This window comes from Cnephaeus nilssonii (assembly GCF_951640355.1).
Source record: "Cnephaeus nilssonii genome assembly, chromosome: 19".
Taxonomy (NCBI): domain Eukaryota; kingdom Metazoa; phylum Chordata; class Mammalia; order Chiroptera; family Vespertilionidae; genus Cnephaeus; species Cnephaeus nilssonii.
Window position 1 is genome coordinate 40,262,371 of NC_137090.1, and position 18,984 is coordinate 40,281,354.

Genomic DNA, 18,984 nt, shown 5'->3' on the forward strand with positions numbered 1-18,984 from the left:
GATTTATATGAAAGAAAACACCTTTGCTGCAGGCTATGAAAGAAGATTTGGATATGGTGAGGTATATCCTGTTTCTGAGTATAAATTTTAATATTATATTAAGATCATTCCATCTAAAAATGTACTATTTTAATGCAATCCAATCAAAGTGCCACAGTCCTTAGATACCTTGTATAAAGGATTTAAAAATATATCCAGAAAAATGCATGAATAGAACAAAGAAAATGATGAAGGAAAGTATTGGAGGAGACTTGTGAAAATGAAAATCTTTTATTAAGCTACAGTAATTAAAAACAGTTGTACTGGGGCAGGAATATATATTATATAAGCTACAGTAAAGAAACAGAAAGTACAGAATCATATATGTAAGTGTTTTCTACAAAAATGGCATTTAAAATCTGTGGGGAAGGATGAATTATTCAATGAATGGAATTGGGAAACATGAAAAACAACATTTTTCCATTAAAAGGTTTACTTAGCTGCCCTGTCAGTGGCTCAGAGGTTGAGCGTTGACCCATGAACCAGGAAGTCACTGGTTCAATTCCTTGTCAGGGCACATGCCTAGGTTGCGGGCTCTATCCCTAATAGAGGGCGTGTAGGAGGCAGCTGATCAATGATTCTCTCTCATCATTGATATTTCTATCTCCCTCCCTCCCTTTCTCTGAAATCAATAAAAACATTTAAAAAGATCTTCTTAGCTGAAGGGAGGGGGAAATGTGGAAATATTGGCCAAATAGGACAAGGTTTCTGACACCAAAAACAAAAGGACATAAAAGCAAAAATAAACAAGTGGAACTACATCAAACTGAAAAGCTTCTGCACAGTAAAGAAAAACAACAATATGAAAAGAAAACCTAAGGTAGGAGAAAATATTTGCAAATCATGAAGAACTCATATAACTCAATAGCAAAATGACAATCTAAGATATGGGCAGAAGAATTGAAAATATGTTTTTCCAAAGAAGGCAAACAAATGGCCAACAGGTACATGAAAAGATGCTCAACATCACTAATCATTAGGAAATGAATATCAAAACCACCATCACCTCACACCTTTTAGAAAGGATATAATAAAAAAAAGACAAGAAATAACAAATGTGCATGAGGATGTGAAAAAAGGGAACCCTTATGCATTGTCGTTGGGAATGTAAATTGGTACAGCCACTATAGAAAATAGTATGGAATTTTCTCAAAAATTTTAAAATAGAACTACCATATGATCCAGCAGTTCCTCTTTTGGGTATATATCTGAAGGAAATGAAATCAGTATCTCAAAGTGATATTGAAACCCTCATGTTTATTGTAGCATCCTATATTATAAAGAGGTAATATGCAAATTGACCATCATGCCCTTTCACAAGATGGCTGCCCCCATGTGGTTGCAAGATGGCTGCCACAAGATGGCGGACGGGAGGGCAGTTGTTGACGATCAGGCCAGCAGGGGAGGGCAGTTGGGGGCAACCGGGCCTGCAGGGGAGGGAGGGCAGTTGCGGGGGGGACCAGGCCTGCAGGGGAGAGCAGTTGGGGCAACCAGGCCTGCAGGGGAGGGCAGTTAGGGGCGACCAGGCTGGCAGGGGAGGGCAGTTGGGAGTAATCGGGTCGTCAGGGGAGCAGTTAGGCGTCGATCAGGCTGGCAGGGGGGTGGTTAGGGGGTGATCAGGCTGGCAGGCAGAAGCAGTTAGGGGCAATCTGACAGGCAGGCAGGTGAGTAGTTGGGAGCCAGCAGTCCTGGATTGTGAGAGGGATGTCTGACTGCCAGTTTAGGCCGGATCCCACAGGATCTGGCAGTCAAACATCCCCCAAGGGGTCCCAGATTGGAGAGGGTGCAGGCTGGGCTGAGGGACAGCCCCCCCCCCCCCCCCCCAGTGCATGAATTTCATGCACCAGGCCTGTAGTTATTTATAATAGCTAAGACATGGAGACAGCCTAAGCAAACACTGATGGATGCTATATATACTACTATACTAGAGGCCCAGTGCACAAAATTTATGCACTTGTGTGTGTGTGGGGTCCCTCAGCCCAGCCTGTGCCCTATCACAGTCTGGGAGCCCTTGGGGGATGTCCAACTGCTGTGGAGGTGGGAGAGGGTCCCACTGCTGCTGCTGTGCTCGCCAGCCATGAGCCTGGCTTCTGGCTGAGCAATGCTCCCCCTGTGGGAGCTCACTGACCACCAGGGGCAGCTCCTGCGTTGAGCATCTGCCCCCTGGCGGTCAGTGCGTGTCATAGCGACCAGTTGTTCAGCTGTTTGGTTGATTTGCATATTATCCTTGGGGATTCATACAAGCATACACACACTGGAATATTATTCAGCAATGAGAAAGAAGGAAAATTGTGCCATTTGCAACAATATGGATGGGCCTGAAGGGCATTATGCTAAGTGAAATAAGTCAGACAAAGACAAATATTATATAATCTCTTAAATGTGGAATCTAGGGGGAAAAAAACCCTAACTCATTGAAACAAATTACAGATTGGTAGTTGCCAGAGTCAGGAGGCGGGGGGAATGGGGAAAATGGGTGAAAATGGTCAATAGTTTAAATTTCCAAGTATAAGATAAATAAGTTTTGGGGATATAATGTATAGCATGGTGACTATAATTAATAATACCATATTGTATATTTGAAAGGTAAGCAAATAGATCTTAAAAGTTCTCATAATAAGAAAATTTGTAACTGTGAGATGATGGATGTTAACTAAACTTATGGTAGTCATTTTGCAATAAATTTATATATTAAATCATTATGTTATACACTTAAGCTAATGTTATAGGTCAATTATATCAAAATAAAACTGGGGGGAGGGTACAGAGTTTCAAGATCTAGTATACAGCATGGTAACTATGGCTAATAATACTGTATCGTGTACTTGAATTTTGCTAAGAAAGCAAATATTTTCTTTTAATTTTTATTTTATTTTTAGAGAAAGAGATCAAAACATTGATTTGTTGTTCCACTTATTCATGCATTCATTGGTTGATTCTTGTATGTGCTCTGACCCGGGATCAAACCTGCAGCCTTGACGTATTGGGGATAACGCTCTAACCAACTGAGCTACCTGGCCAGGGCTAAGAGGGCAAATCTTAAGTGTTCTAACCAAAAAAAAAAAAAAAAAAAGGTAATCATGTGAGATGATGGACATGTTAATTAGCTTGATTGTGGTGATCATTTCACAATGTGTAGACATATCAAAACATCAAGTTGCATACCTCAAATGCATACAATTTTTATTTATCAAATATGCCTCAGTATAGCTGAAAAAATATATTTAGCATGTTGAAATACATTCTAAATAGGTCACAGACTTAATTATGTTTTCCTGGGTTAAGATGGCCAATTGAAACGTCCTTAAAATTTATTACCATTGAATACTTGATAAATTGAGCAAAAAGTAAAATCAGAAAAGAAAAAAACCCACAGAAAAAAGAAAAAAACCACCAAAAGAATCCTCCTTTAAAAAAACAAAAATAATGTCATCAACAAAAACTTAGTTCATTAAGAAATAAACCAAATAAAGAACTCAGGAATAGAGAATCTATGAACATTCAGTACATTTAAATAAAGAACTAATACTAAATAAGCATGGGAATTATGGTTATGCTATAGAATGTGAATGTTATCAACTTGGACAAGGTAAAAAGAATACTGTAACAAAAATTGCAAAGTGGTGAGAAAATGAGAGGGAGTATGAGAATGTCAATGTTCTTATCTTTTAAAGCATAAGTCAATAGAATTTAAAATAGAAAGATAGTGAGAAAACTAAACTATTTTTTATAATCTCTCATAACCTTAGTAATAGGTCTTTTATGAAGAAATCTCTCTTACAGGTAAAGAAAGACTTATCTAAAGATGATCAGTTCCTTTATTATATTCACATTATTAAATTAAATTTAAGCTCTGACTGGTTTGGCTCAGTGGATAGAGCGTCGGCCTGCGGACTGAAGGGTCCCAGGTTCGATTCCGGTCAAGGGCATGTACCTTGGTTGCGGGCACATCCCCAGTGTGGGGTGTGCAGGAGGCAGCTGATCGATGTTTCTAACTGTCTATCCCTCTCCCTTCCTCTCTGTAAAAAATCAATAAAAATATATTTAAAAAAAAAGAAAGAAAAAAATTAAATTTAATACCTTTAAAAGTAACATGATCCTATTTTGAAATAACTATTTTATTTTTCTATGTTATATACCAGTGGTTGGCAAACTCATTAGTCAACAGAGCCAAATATCAACAGTACAACGATTGAAATTTCTTTTGAGAGCCAAATTTTTTAAACTTAAACTATATAGGTAGATACATTGTTATTAACTTAATTAGGGTACTCCTAAGCTAGCCTTTGCTAAAAACTCAAGGGGTCAAAGAGCCGCATGTGGCTCGCGAGCTGCAGTTTGCCGACCACTGTTATATACCAATAGGAAGATGTTTGGAATACTGTTTGTTCCCAGTGTTAACAGCATTGTCTGGGTGGTGGAATTTCAGATGACATTTTAATTTTAAGCATTGTTTAACTTTATGCATTATTTCACTTATTTATAATTAACAAATTATTTAACAATAATAATAATAGTTAAGCTTTGCCCTAACTGGTTTGGCTCAGTGGATAGAGCATCTGCCTTCGGACTGAAGGGTCCTAGGTTCAATTCTGGTCAAGGGCATGTACCTTGGTTGCGGGCACGTCCCCAGTGGGGGGTGTGCAGGAGGCAGCTGATCGATGTTTCTAACTCTCTATCCCTTTCCCTTCCTCTCTGTAAAATATCAATAAAATATATATTTTTTAAAAATAGTAGTTAAGCTTTTAAAAAAATAGACACAGAACCTTGGCTGGTGTTGCTCAGTGGTTGAAGTGTTGGTCCTCGCACCGAAGGGTTGAAGGGTTGCAGGTTCGTTCCCCGGCCCCCAGTCCTGGCATGTGTGGGAGGCAAACAATCAATGTGTCTCTCTCACATCGGCATTTCTCTCTCTCTCTCTCTCTCTCTCTTTTCCAACCCCCTCCCTTCCACTCTCTAAAAATCAATAGAAAAATATCTTCTGGTGAAGATTAAAAAATAAATAAACAGCAACTTTATTGCTTAAAAAAAAAGACACAAAATGTCAAACTTTAATTCTGGGTAGTGGGAATATGGGTTATTATTAATTTCTCATTTATGCTTTATTTTCAGTTTTGCAACTTAAATTATGCCTGGCCTAGTAGCTCAGTTGGTCAGAGTGTCATCCCCATACACCAAGGTTGCGGGTTTGATCTCTGGTCAGGACACATACAGGAAGCAACCAATGAATGCATAAATAAGTGGAACAACACATTGATGCTTTTCTCTCCTTTCCTCTCTCTCTCTCTCTCTCTCTCTCTCTCTCTCTCTCTCTCTCTCTCTCAAATCAGTTAAAATTAAAAAATATTAAATTATGAGAGTAGTTACAAAAATACTAAAGGGGGGGGAAAAAGGTGAATCTGATCTTCAGGTGGGAATGAACTTTCTAAGCATGTAGAAGTCAGAAACTTTAAAAGTTTTGACTACATGAAAGTTATAAATTTCTAAATGCAAACAACAAAAAAGACTCATCATAAACAAAATTGAAGGATAAGTGAAAAATTATCAGAGAAGTATATGTAATGGAAATGGAAAATCCTAGACAATTGTCTATTTCTTCCAGTCTTTTTCCTTTCTGCTTTTCCTATATCTGAAAGTGCTTTATTTATTCTATTCTTTTCATTCTATCCATCCATCTGTCCATCTGTCCAACATTTATTGAGCAACTAATATGAATTAGTCACTGTGGTAGGTTCTGGAGCCAAGTTGGACATACTATACAGTCCCTATCCTCAAATGCTCTCTGCATTTCCTCCCTACATCTCTGAGTGTGGACTCTATTATGTCCCTAAAAATATAATGTAAGTGTCATGAGCACCTCATGACACTTACATTTAGAGAAGGGCCAGGATGTGCTAAGGGAATATTACTAAGAACTCAACCAGGCTTTCATGACCGGAACCTCAGATTCCTTTGGGTAACAGGCTGAGCCTGGTGACTGAAGTCTGATCTTTCACTGTCTTTCATGCAGACCCAGAACCAGATTGTGTACTTCATTCGCCAAGCACCGGTTCCCATCACTCCACAGAACTTTGAGACGACTGTGCAGTTTGGGACAGTGCGGGGTGCCTACATCCCAGCCCTGCTTCGCCTCCTCAGTGGTGTCTATGCCCCTCAGATCTTTACAAACACCAGCTGGCCTGAGAGCATTCGAAATCATTTTGCTTCTCATCTGCACAGGTTCTTGGCCTGCCTGACAGGTGAGCAGAAAGGCTTGAGTGCCTAGTGCCCCACCAACAGTAGAGCTGATGAGGCAGGTCAGAGAGTCATCCTGAGCACCTATGTTGCTTGGCACAGAATAGGTACTCGGTATGTGTTTGTTGAATGAGTGAAACCGGGTACAGAATGTGTCTTCCAATCCATATACAGATTTCTGCTGTACAATGGTTAGCCAGACCTGCTCAAACTTACAGTTGGAAATTTCCAAGAGTACATGTGGGGTAGGGGGAAATGTAGATGCTGTGGGGGCAGAGAGGGTGTGCAAATATAGAAGAGAGTGTTGAGGGCATGGATCTTTGACCTTGTTTTATGACAATCTCTTATTATACCTCAGTGAAGTTTTCTTCTTGCCTTCTGTTATTTTTTCCTCAAGATATATAGATAGCAGTTTCTTCTGCCTGCTCTCCTGAAATGCATATACTTCTTGGGCCCCAGATCATCAAACAGGATTGGAACTGGGTGACATAAACTCACTGCTGTTTGTGAAGTTCTATGGTCTTATCCTTTCCGTAGACACTCGGTACAAACTGGAGGGACACACTGTTCTCTACATCCCCGCAGAGGCCATGAACATGAAGCCTGAGGTGGTGTTTAGGGACAAAGAGCTGGTGCAGCGGCTAGAGAGTGAGTGGCTGGCATTGCCAGTGTGTTGGGGACCCTAGGGGGAGGAAAAGGGGCAGTCCAGATGGTGAGAAAGGAGTTGGGTTTGGAGGGCTATGCAGGGGGCAGGGGGAGGACATAACTGGGAGCGGTGTAAAGCAATGAAGAGATTTCGTATTCTCCCCTGAAGCCTCCATGATCCACTGGACCCGGCAGATAAAGGAGGTGCTCAGTGCCCAGGAGACTGTGGAGACAGGAGAAAACCTAGGTCCCTTGGAGGAGATTGAGTTCTGGCGCAACCGATGCATGGATCTGTCTGGCATCAGTTCACAGCTGGTGAAGGAGGGAGTGAAACACATCGAGTCCATCCTGCACCTTGCCAAATCATCCTACTTGACACCCTTTATGAAACTGGCCCAGCAGATCCAGGTTTGTGGGTGGATCAAAGGATGGAGGCTTAGCAGAAAGTGGACAGTGCTTGGGACAATATAGGGTGCTAAGATGAGGGAACCATTGTAATCATCCACAGCAAAGGTAGACCAACCCAGTGTTTGGACTTGTATTTGTGGGAGAGTATAAAAGTAGTAGAACAAAAGGATGGTCCCAAAGAGCTTGTAGTTTAGTTAGGGAGACAACTAGTTAATCAACAAAAATACATTGAGTACCCTCTATGAACCCAACCCCTATAATCCAGTCAAGAACATAAGACTTACACAAAATAGGATACTAGATAACATGTGGCTCAGCCAAGAGAGCTGCAAGATAAACACTTAAAACTAAATTTAATATAGTGTGGCAAGCGTTGGGGACACACAAGATCAACGTAATATGTAGAATATGGAGATAGAAGTCTTCTTCCCCTAGGTGGAATTTTAAGCTAGGTACTAAGGGAACTGAGCCACAGCCAGGTGGAGAAATCTAAAATCCTGGTTGAGAACAGGGCAGTGAGGGGAACTATGGTAAAAACTATGGGGATAAATGGGAGTGATGTCTGGTTAGTTGATCAACAGCTATTATCTACTTTGTGCAGAGTGCTGAGTTTAACTGGAGAAACTAGAGGAATAGACAAAAAACCGAAGTTTGGGTAACTCTCTGTCTAGTGGGCAAGATGGGACTCACACATGAGCAAAGACCTAAAAATACTTTTGTAGAAACTGGTAAATGAATAAAAGTCAATATTGGGCCCGAGGGCTGCAGAGACCTGAAATGATTAGTACCAGGTAGGGTTGGGTTAATTGGAAATGCTTCTCAGTGAAGGCAAGTCAGGATGGGGTTCAGATGGATAAAAGTGCTTGCTTTGAACCAGTTCTTTCCAGTGGATAAGTCTACTTCTGGCTTCTCTCTCCTGTCAGGATGGCTCTTGTCAAGCACAGTCAAACCTGACTTTTTTGTCAATCCTGAAGGAACCTTACCAGGAATTGGCCTTCATGCGGCCTAAGGACATCTCTAATAAACTTCCTAAGTTGATCAGTCTCATCCGAATCATCTGGGTCAACTCTCCCCACTACAACACTCGGGAGAGACTGACCTCCCTCTTCCGAAAGGTATGTGTCTTCAGATTTCCTGAAGAAGGTGGAATTCCTTTAACAGAAGATCTCTGGTGAAGAGACAGTAAGGACCACCCTTCAGGTCAGGGACCAAAGGCTTATGCTTGTGTCATCAATGTTAGTGATGCTCTTAGAGTTGGGGCCTGGGCTGGACATTTTGCTTCCGTATGGAAGCAGCCTAGGTGGGAAGAGGAGCTTTGAGAAGAGGAGTTGATGGAGAAGAGAGGAGGGAGGCAGGAAGGACAGACTCCCAGGCTGAGTTTACAGGAGGGGAAGACCCTCTTCTTCTCATTTCCAAAGATGGAAGTTGCAGTGGGTGAGAGGTAGGTTTAGGAAGGAACACTGGCTTTTGAGGAGCAGGACCTGGCACATTTTATCTGGGGTGACAGAACCGAAGTGTGGAAAATGCTGAATGCTGGCTGGGCAGTGCAGCTGTGAGGTGGGCTGAGGCAGGGAGGAAGGTGAAACCACAGGGGCTGTTCACCAGCAGGGGAGGACTTAGGCAAGATGGGTATCAGGAGTCAAATCAGGAACTAGGAGGCTGAGACGTGAGGCACATCAGGGAGTTCAGAGGAGGGGGCGGGTGCAACTAAAGCTGTGAACTGAGGCCGTTGGGACTCCTTCTGCAGATGAGCAATGAGATCATCCGCTTATGCTGTCACGCCATCTCCCTGGACCGAATCTTTGAGGGATATGTCTCTTCCAGCAAGGAGGACCTACAAGGCTGCATTTCCTGTTGTCATGCCTGGAAAGACCATTACCTGCGGGCTGTGCAAATGCATACTCAGTACGATGTGTCTCCTCTAACATTCTGTATATTCCCCCCTTCATTCCTGTAGAGCAGTGGTCGGCAAACTCATTAGTCAACAGAGCCAAATATCAACAGTACAACGATTGAAATTTCTTTTGAGAGCCAAATTTTTTAAACTTAAACTATATAGGTAGGTACATTGTTATTAACTTAATTAGGGTACTCCTGAGCTGGCCTTTGCTAATAACTCAAGGGGCCAAAGAGCCGCATGTGGCTCTCAAGCCGCAGTTTGCCGATCACTGCTGTAGAGCAACCTTTTTTTCTGCCAAGGGCCTTTAAGATACTTATAATATCATTTACTAATATCATTCATTAATATAAGTTTTTGTTGCTGTGAAAACAACTCCTAGATTTATTGAATTTGAGTCCTGCCTGCGGTTGCCTTGGCAGGGCCAGATCAAATGATTCCTTGGGCCTTAGACAGCCCGCCGGCTGGACGTTCCCCACTCCTGCTGTAGAGTGTAGATTCTGACTTCTTTCACTTGCACTTATTTTTTGAAGTCTATGGATTATATTTTTCTAGACCTGTGAGTTTCTACATAGATCCAGGTTTTCTCTCTGGATACAGATATTCTGGCCCCTAAGCCTCGGTTCTTCCTCCTCACTCTAGTCACCTTTTCTCCCTGATTCCAGAAGTCCTCCCTGGCCTTTTCCTCCTTTCTTGGCCCTAAAGTCTGAAATTCCATTACATATGCACCCTTTCCTAGAACTGAGGCGCTTTGTCCCCTCTCTGGTAATTCTCACCTTGCATTTTCTCTCTCAGGGTTCAGGAAAGTTGCTTCTTGGGGGTCTCATTTCTAAGTCTCCCCCTGAACCCAGGAACCCAGTTCTAGCTTTGCATAGGCTAAGGTTGGTATCTAGTGTTCCTGCTTTTTGATTTGGTCCGTCTCTCTCCTAACACAGGTTCTCCAATCGGGGCTGGGTCCTAGACCAGACCAGCATATTTGCTCAGGTTGATGCTTTTGTGCAACGCTGCAAGGACCTTATTGAGGTGGGAAGACTGTGAGGGGAGGAGAATCAAAGCTAACAGCAGACACTCCAGAATTCCCATCCAGGAGTTGGGGAGCTGGGGAAGATGATAAACATAGAACTTAACCTTTTTGGCTCCTCCTGCATCCCTGTGTGCCCTACCCCCACCCCATCCTTTGAGACTTTTGCCTGTTATCACTGCCTTAGTATCTCATATTCCATTCTGCAGCCGAAATCCATCCTTCTAGACCCTTGCATCTGGTTGATCCGTCTTAGTTTTTAGACATTTTAAGCGAAATCAAAGGGCACAGGACTTACGAGTTCAGAAAGGAGAGCAGGAATTCTCATGTTGACTTCTTTTTAGGTATGTGACTGTCAGTACCATTTTGCCCGCTGGGTGGATGGCAAGCAAGGTCCCCTTCCTTGCTTCTTTGGTGTCCAAGGGCCCCAGATAACACGGAACTTGCTTGAGATTGAAGATATTTTTTATAAAAATCTGCATATGTTGCGAGCTGTTCGCGGGGGCATCCTGGATGTCAAGAACACCTCTTGGCATGAAGACTACAATCGGTGAGAGAACCACAGGCTGACTCTGCACAGAGAAGGGGAGGGAGGCCAGGGGAGCCAAGATTAGGAGGAGTGGTGAGAGTGTACAAAGGAAAGTGTGGAGGTGACAGATCAGGGAAAGGGAGGCAGGATCGAATGCAAGGAAGGAGCCCAGTTCTGCCACATACTAGATATGTGACGGGCAAGTTACTCTACCAGTTAGAGCCTCTGTTCCCTCGTCTATGAACTAAGGTTAGTGATAGAACCTATCTCATTGCCTTGTTTTAAGGAATAAGTCGATTAACACATGTAAAGCACTTAGTACATAACACAGGATTCTTACTCAGGGGGTGTACTTGGGGGCAGGCAAAGGCACCCACCTTTCAACATGCCTCTCTGATGATGCAGTTTCCGTTCTGGAGTCAAGGACCTGGAGGTGATGACCCAGAACTTGATCACCTCTGCCTTCGAGTTAGTTCGAGACGTAGAGCATGGAGTGCTGCTGCTGGATACCTTCCACAGGCTGGCAACCCGTGAGGTGTCACTGCCCCGCCTGCTTCCTCCACCCCTAGTTCTCTTGTGCTTTCCATCAGTTCCTCAGGAGCCTTCCAGACACCACCCCGCCTCCATTCATGCTCTTTCCGGTGTCCTAAATTGCCATTGTCTCTTTTCTTCCTTCTGTGCCCCTGGTTTCCAGATCGCTAAGGAGTGTGACCCCCACAGCAGGGTGTAGCTTTCCTCTAGGATGGGTAACTGGAGGAACCCATATCCCAGGACATATTGTCAACTTCTATCTCTTCTCCGTTAGGCTATCAAGCGAACATATGACAAGAAGGCGGTGGATCTCTACATGTTGTTTAATAGTGAACTGGCCCTCGTGAACCGCGAACTGAACAAGAAATGGCCATACCTGGAGCCCTACATGGCCCAGTATTCTGGACAGGCACACTGGGTGCGGATCCTGCGGCGTCGCATTGACAGGGTCATGAATGTAAGTGCCTGAACTTCGCTAAAACGTGTCCTCAGGGAGACGGTAGAGTTTGCAGGCCGTGCCACATACTAGGAGGGACCTGTCCAGAAATTCCCTAGAGAGTTTTCATGACCAGAGACCAAGTCTACCCAGGGAGTGGCAGATGCAGCTCGACGTGAGGCAGACCATGGCCTTGGATTTGCAGCAGTGGTGAGTCTGGTTGGTAGAACATGGGCATTTCTGTCAAGGTGGAGAGGAGGAATGGGGCCAGCATCTGAGAAGCTGGGCCACCAGAAGAGTAATACGCCCTCAAAATCCAGAGAACTGGATAGGTGAGACCCTAAAAGGGCCTGCCTGTCTCCCTAGAAGAATAGGCACAAAGAAACAGAAAAATAAAACGTAAACTTTTGGGGAATATAAGGCTGAAGCTATCTACCTGCCATCATCTAATTGGTTCTGGGAGAGAATAAGACAGCTTACAGACAATTGGAAGCTTCTTAAGAAGCGGTGGGCTCAGACTACAGTTAGGAAAGGCACTTACTGGTTTTCAGTCTGGTACCTCTTAAATCCTTCACCTCCTGCAATTTATTTTCTTTCCCCAGTTTTTAAAAATGTATGTATGTTTATTGATTTCAGAGAGGAAGGGAGAGGGAGAGAGATAGAAACATCAATGATGAGAGAGAATTATTGATCAGCTGCCTCCTGCTTGCCCCCTACTGGGGATTGAGCCCGCAACTCGGGCATGTGCCCTTTATCAAAATCGAGCCTGAGACCCTTCAGTCCACAGGCCAACACTCTATCCACTGAGCCAAACCAGCGAGGGCCCAACTTTCTTCTTGAACTGAATCTTTGTGCTTCTATTTCTTTATTTTGAGTGCCTTGGTCTCTTCTCACTCTTTTTTTTTTTTTAAGCTCCACCTTCCCTCTAAATAAGCGATTTTTAACCTTCTTCATCTCATGCCACACATAAACTAATTATTAAAATTCTGCAGAACACACAAAAAATGTATTTTTTGCCTATCTGCCAAAAAAAGGTACAATTTATTCACATTGGACGATTGTTGTATTGGCTGTTGTCATTTTTTAAAAATATGGAACGGTTCACGAATTTGCGTGTCATCCTTGCACAGGGGCCATGCTAATCTTCTCTGTATCGTTCCAATTTCAGTATATGTGCTGCCGAAGCGAGCACGGCTGTTGTCATTTTTCAATTTGACAATCTAAGGGAAAAGAGGCCAGTGCCCCTGACTACTAGTCAGGTATTGCATGTTTTAAAAATTCTTGTAGCACACCAGCATGCTGAGGAACACTGGTTGAAAATTGCCGGACTAAGTAGTTAAAATCAATCTCCATAGCAAGCCTCACACATATTGCTGGGGTGTGTGTGTATGTGGCCTCAGGGAGATGGTCACGTGGAGGAATGTGGTAAGTAAACCATTCGTGTTCTTCCTCAGTGTCTTTCTAGTGCTCATTTCCTGCCCCACATTGGGACTGGAGAGGAGAGTGTACACACCTATCAGCAGATGGTGCAGGCCATTGATGAACTGGTTCGAAAAACCTTCCAAGACTGGACAGCAACCCTGGACAAGGACTGCATTCGGCGGCTGGATACACCATTGCTACGCATCAGCCAGGAGAAGGCGGGCATGTTGGATGTCAATTTTGACAAGTAAAGACCCACCCCATTCCTTCTGCCTTTATCTGACTCCTTCTACCTATTCTGTCTCTGGTGCCATTCCCTTCCCCAGTTCTCCCAGGAGTTTAACGCCCATCTCCTGGTGTTCTCTCCATCCTCTCTAACTCTCTCTCGTACTGAAATGTGTTTCCTATCACTTCCTAATTTTAGTTTTATAATTTATCTTTAAAAGAAATGGTTAAAAAAGAAACCCCACTGACCTACTAACCAGTGATGTAGGTGCTCTGCCACTAGATGGCCATGATGGCTCAGCTAAATCACCCAAACCAGGAGCATGGTGGGGGCTTTCCTGAGAATTGACAGGGCTGTGCAGTATGCCCTCTCCTACTAGCTTTTTTTTTTTTTTAAATATATTTTATTGATTTTCTACAGAGAGGAAGGGAGAGGGATAGAGAGCCAGAAACATCGATGAGAGAGAAACATCGATCAGCTGCCTCCTGCACACCCCTTACTGGGGATGTGCCCGCAACCCAGGTACATACCCTTGACTGGAATCGAACCCGGGACCCTTGAGTCCGCAGGCCGACGCTCCATCCACTGAGCCAAACCGGTCAGGGCTCCTACTAGCTTTATAACTGTGACTTTTCCCACATAATTATTTAAAATGTAATTAATTCATTTACTAGTTATTTAACAATATATAGTGAGTGCCTTCCATGTGCTAGGAACCAAGATAGGCACAGGACGTTTATATAATGGGGAAGTCCCTGCCTTCTGTCTCCCTGTGAGTGAATAGTTATATCTACTCTTGGAGCGGTGCTTCCTTTCCATATAAGATGCAGGAGAGAAAAATAGAGAAGGAGCTATGTGAGGCATCTGTGTACAGAGATTACAAACCTTCTGGTGACAGTTTTTTCCTGATCGGAAGGAAATGACTTTTTACTTGATTGGTTTTGGCTCCCTCTTGTCATCAGCTAGGCCCTATAATAAGAGGTATTTCACACATTTCTAGGCTGTTGCTACTAGCATTGGCTTTAACTCATAGAATGCCTTTATCTGTTGGGCAAATTTAGAAGGGGTTTTTGCCAGAGAAGGCCTGTGTAGAGATGGAGTCCGAGGGACACAAGAAACTGAGTGTGTCTGTTCTGGGCAGCTGAAGGCAGCCTAACCAGGGGAGATGACACTCATGGTTGAGGAAGGAAGCAAAAGGATCAAGGTGGACTGTCAGGCCAGAGGGGTGGGGCAAAGGCATTAGTGAGAAGGACAGAGATGTTTGAAGCCACACGGATAAGGAAGCAGTTGAGAAGCCGAGCGTGAAGATAAGGGGAAGAGGTTTGCGAAAAGTCTTTGATCAGTGGCGGCTGTCGGAGCCCAGCTTTGATAGGGTTCATGGTTTTTTGAGGTATGGCTGAACAGGATCTTATAAAAATGGCTTTATAAACCAATAATAAGATTTTGAAGAGACAGAAGACTAGGCCAGTATTGCCCTAGCTATGACATTTGCAAACACATAATGGAGTTGACTTTGCAAGACATATTCTCTCATCAAGCTGGGCACCCCCAAAAGAACTGGGTTTGGGAGACACCCAGACACACTTGTAATAATATTAATATGAGCACACAGAGTCCATCAATTGCCCTTTTCCCATGAGCTAAAGGACAGTATTCAAATAACAGAATTTTATTAAACACCAGTGATGGATATTTACATTTTGAGTATGAGATAAAACAAAATTTGAGAAAGAAGTAAGAGATGCTATAAGTAAGCACTGGTTGGTGGCTACTTCCTTCTCAGGGTCAGGCAGTGAGAGTGACTAAGCAGAAGCTTCAATGCCGGACAGACCAGAATTTGAAACCTGGAGTAGATCTGTTTTGCCATGTGACCCCAGGCAAGCTGCTGAATTTCTCTGAGCCCAAGTTTCCTCAACTACTTAAAACATCCTTTCCTGAGGTTGTCACGAGGCAAGGTGATATGTGTAAAAGTCCTCACAAAGAATAAACAATCAATAAACATTATTTTCTCTTTAAAAAAATCACCTCATAAAACTTGGTAAACATGGCATTTTTCAAAAGCAAATTTAGGCCCTAGCTGGTTTGGCTCAGTGGATAGAGCGTCGGCCTGCAGATTGAAGGGTCCCAGGTTTGATTTCAGTTAAGGGCACGTGTCCGGGTTGTGGGCTCGACCCCCAGTGGGGGGCGTGCAGGAGGCAGCTGATCAATGATTCTCACCATTGATGTTTCTCTCTCCCTCTCCCGTCTTCTCTGAAATCAAAATATTTAAAACTTTTAGAAAGGGTAATATATGTACATTATAAGATTCAAAGGTAGAGAATGAAAATCTCCCTCTACTGCTGTGCCCAGTGACACAGTTTCTCTCTGAAGGAAGAATCAATGTTACCAGTTTCTTGTGTAACATTCCAGAGGTGAGTATAAAAGCCTAAGCGACCAGCTGACCAGCTGACCTGCTGACCGGCTGACCAGCTGGTAGCTATAACACACACTGACCACCAGGGGGCAGACGCTCCATGCAGGAGCTGCCAAGCAACAGCAACTTTGCAGAGTGCCCTCTTGCACTCTGGGACCCCTCGGGGGATGTCGGACTGCCAGTTTCAGCCTGATCCCCTCAGGCCTTGCGGGGGGATCCCACCGGTGCATGAATCCATGCACCAGGCCTTTAGTGTCTACATAAGTACAGTAGGCTTTTAATATAAATAGTAGTATACTATGCACACTGTTCTGTACATTCAAAGTCTTTCAAAAATTTTTCCATTATGCCAGTACCATGCTGTTTTGATTACTATAGCCTTGTAGTATAGTTTGATATCATGTAGTATGATACCTCCAACTTTGTTCTTCTCAAGATTGCTATGGCTATTTGGGGTCTTTTGTGGTTCCATATACATTTTTCGATTATTGTACTAGAAGGTTTCAACCAGATTTCTTATATCTTGTTCCCTTCCCTCCATAGTGATATATTTACCTAATGTTTGAACTTGTACTCATCTAGTTAGGATAAAATTAAGATAAAATTTTTCTGTCTGCTGTGGTCATCTCAAGGAATACATCAGATACTTATCTAAAATTCCATTTGCATAATCTTTATAGTAGAGTTTACAAGGCAACTTTGGGCCAAATATTTATGGCTTGGGTTTAGCTAAAACCCAAATATTAGCTAGACACTTCTTCCAGAGAAAAGAAATGCTCCTGTCCTTTGGCAATTGTTTTCTAGAGAGATCTGTTATAAGCTGCTTTACATTTTTGTGGTTTTAAAGTAAAACTGCCTCAATCCAGTAAATAATTTATAAGGGGGGGGAAAAACATGATCATAGGGAAGGATTTTGAAAAGTCTGGGCTCATCAAACCAGTAAAGAAATCCAAGACAGTTTTAGCTTTTCCAAAGCCTAGCAAAACTCCAAGGAGGTGCAAGTTACTTTTATCAATTTATTCTTTTGTGTTCAATGTCTAGATAAATCTTGAAATAAGCATACTTTTCAAATGTGCTAATTGTCCTTAGAATTACCTGACTCTCCCTTAGTCACGGAAGCCTTCCAGTCCCTAATAGCACCTAGTTTATCTCACAAGGGCTTTTACTATCCCACCTTATATCCCAAATATTTGAACTCTGAAGTCCAAATTGGCTTTTACCACATTTTATGGCCAGACCAGCTTTACTGATTGCCCTTATCACAAACATATTCCAGATGTTGTCTGTACGCTGGCTGAAAAGAGCTGTGTTACCATTATGTAGGTAGCAGATTCCTCTGTGTAGTGGAATTTTCCCAGAGCAGGGCTGGGGACTGGCCTCTGTTTGTTTGTGTTTTGTGTCTGGGACTTGCACTTTCTCCTTCCTCCCCAGTCCTATAGCACTTTCTCCACTGAGTCAGTTCATTCTGGGTTGTCAGCACTAAACTCAGCTCACTTTCCTACCTCTACTGCCTGACCACTTGTCTGAGGATAATATAAAATGTTTTGCAAAAATAACTTCCCACATTTATTTCTTTTAAAAAAATATTTTTATTGATTTCAGAGAGGAAGGGAGAGGGAGAGAGAGATAGAAACAGCAATGATGAGAGAGAGTCATTGATCAGCTGTCTCCTGCATGCCCCACACTGGGGATCGAGCCCACAACCCGGGCATGTGCCCTTGACCGGAACCAAACCTGGGACCCTTCAGTCCACAGGCCAATGCTCTATCCACTGAGCCAAACCAGGTAGGGCCACATTTGTTTCTTTTTATAAAGTATGCTTGTCAATACAATACAATTTTTACTCCAGAAATTTATTGACAAACTTCTGGCAAAGCCTGAACAGCATTGTGAAAAAAGTTTCTCATGGAGTTTTCAGCTCAACAGCAGGAAGGTATTATCCAAATTTGTGCTGTTGGCTGACAAGTTAAAATTTCACTCCTGTGAGCTTTACTGCAGGCTGATGCTGGGGGGCGGGGGGCTGTTTTCAGGGGACTACTGAAGTCATCATCTTGGCACTTTTCCTCTTTTAAACTTCATTCTGGAGACTGTAGGTCCAGCTGCCAGAGTGCTGGCTTCTGGGTAGGAAAAGAGGCTGGAGGTCTTAACATTTAGTGTGCACATGGCCACTTAACGACCCCTCTCTCCTTCACCTGGGCTCGGGGTCCAGTCCAAAGACCCTCTGGTTCTGTACTGCCTTCTCTAGGCAAGAAGCCTTCAGTCTTTTGTTGGGTGAAGAGGCCACCTGCCTAACTGTGCAGAGTAGGGGAGGGGACATGGGAGAGCTGCTTCCTAAACTTTCACCTGGTTTTCCTGGTTTAGTCCCACCTTCATGCCCTTCTTGACACTTGAAGCCACTAGCCCCTGGGCCTTTGGAGAGTCCTACAGCATGAACCGAGTGGCTTCTTAGCTGCTTCCATCACCAGCTTAAGATTCCAGTTCTGCTCCTTATCCATCTACTTTTCAGCTTCCAAAATTACTCTGTTGTTGTCTCCTTGAATAGGTGGGCTTATGCCGTAAGCAACAAAAACCCCTTTACTGCTGCTTTGGTGAGGAGAGGAGCCACAGCCAATGTGTCCGTCAGCCTCCTGACCTGGAGGTGCTGCTTCGTTTCTCATCTTTCTCTGCCTCAGCGCTGCCCAGCCCTGCACCGCTCGGTCTGTTGTTGGTTCTTATGCCCATGAGCAGTACCTTCAGCTGCTTTGCTTTTCTTTCTCCCCAAGGTCTCTGCTGATTCTCTTTGTGGAGATTGACTACTGGGAGCGGCTGCTGTTTGAGACACCCCATTATGTGGTGAACGTCGCTGAACGTGCGGAGGATCTGCGTGTTCTTCGTGAAAATCTGCTACTTGTTGCTCGAGACTACAATAAGTAGGGCCCCGTCCTCATTGCAGTCACAGTCCTTCTGCATGCTTTTTTACCTCCTTTTTGTTGTATCTGCTCCATGAGGTTCTTTCCCTACAGTATCCATCCTTTACATTTTGTCCATCTCAAAAATATTCTTTTTGTCCAGTCTCTCTCTATGGCCCTACAACTATTCCCTTGTAGTTTTGTCTTCTAGCTTTAGGGTAGAGAGCAAAAACAGCCAGGTCCTCTTCCACCCCATAGGGCCATATATATTGTAAGCCCGGGTCACTTCTCTAGGAAT

The 18,984-nt window shown here is 43.4% G+C and overlaps 1 protein-coding gene across 1 annotated transcript in view; it reads left to right on the forward strand.

The window, feature by feature from the left end:
- DNAH2 (dynein axonemal heavy chain 2) overlaps positions 1 to 18,984 on the forward strand; it is a 102,089-nt gene that overhangs the window by 12,961 nt on the left and 70,144 nt on the right. Inside the window, exons 5-15 of the mRNA XM_079798918.1 lie at positions 6,047 to 6,275; positions 6,808 to 6,918; positions 7,085 to 7,323; positions 8,247 to 8,438; positions 9,071 to 9,228; positions 10,156 to 10,243; positions 10,586 to 10,791; positions 11,176 to 11,305; positions 11,576 to 11,758; positions 13,192 to 13,406; positions 18,561 to 18,707. Coding sequence (XP_079655044.1) covers positions 6,047 to 6,275; positions 6,808 to 6,918; positions 7,085 to 7,323; positions 8,247 to 8,438; positions 9,071 to 9,228; positions 10,156 to 10,243; positions 10,586 to 10,791; positions 11,176 to 11,305; positions 11,576 to 11,758; positions 13,192 to 13,406; positions 18,561 to 18,707 — 1,898 coding nt within the window. The remainder of the gene's footprint in view (positions 1 to 6,046; positions 6,276 to 6,807; positions 6,919 to 7,084; positions 7,324 to 8,246; positions 8,439 to 9,070; positions 9,229 to 10,155; positions 10,244 to 10,585; positions 10,792 to 11,175; positions 11,306 to 11,575; positions 11,759 to 13,191; positions 13,407 to 18,560; positions 18,708 to 18,984) is intronic.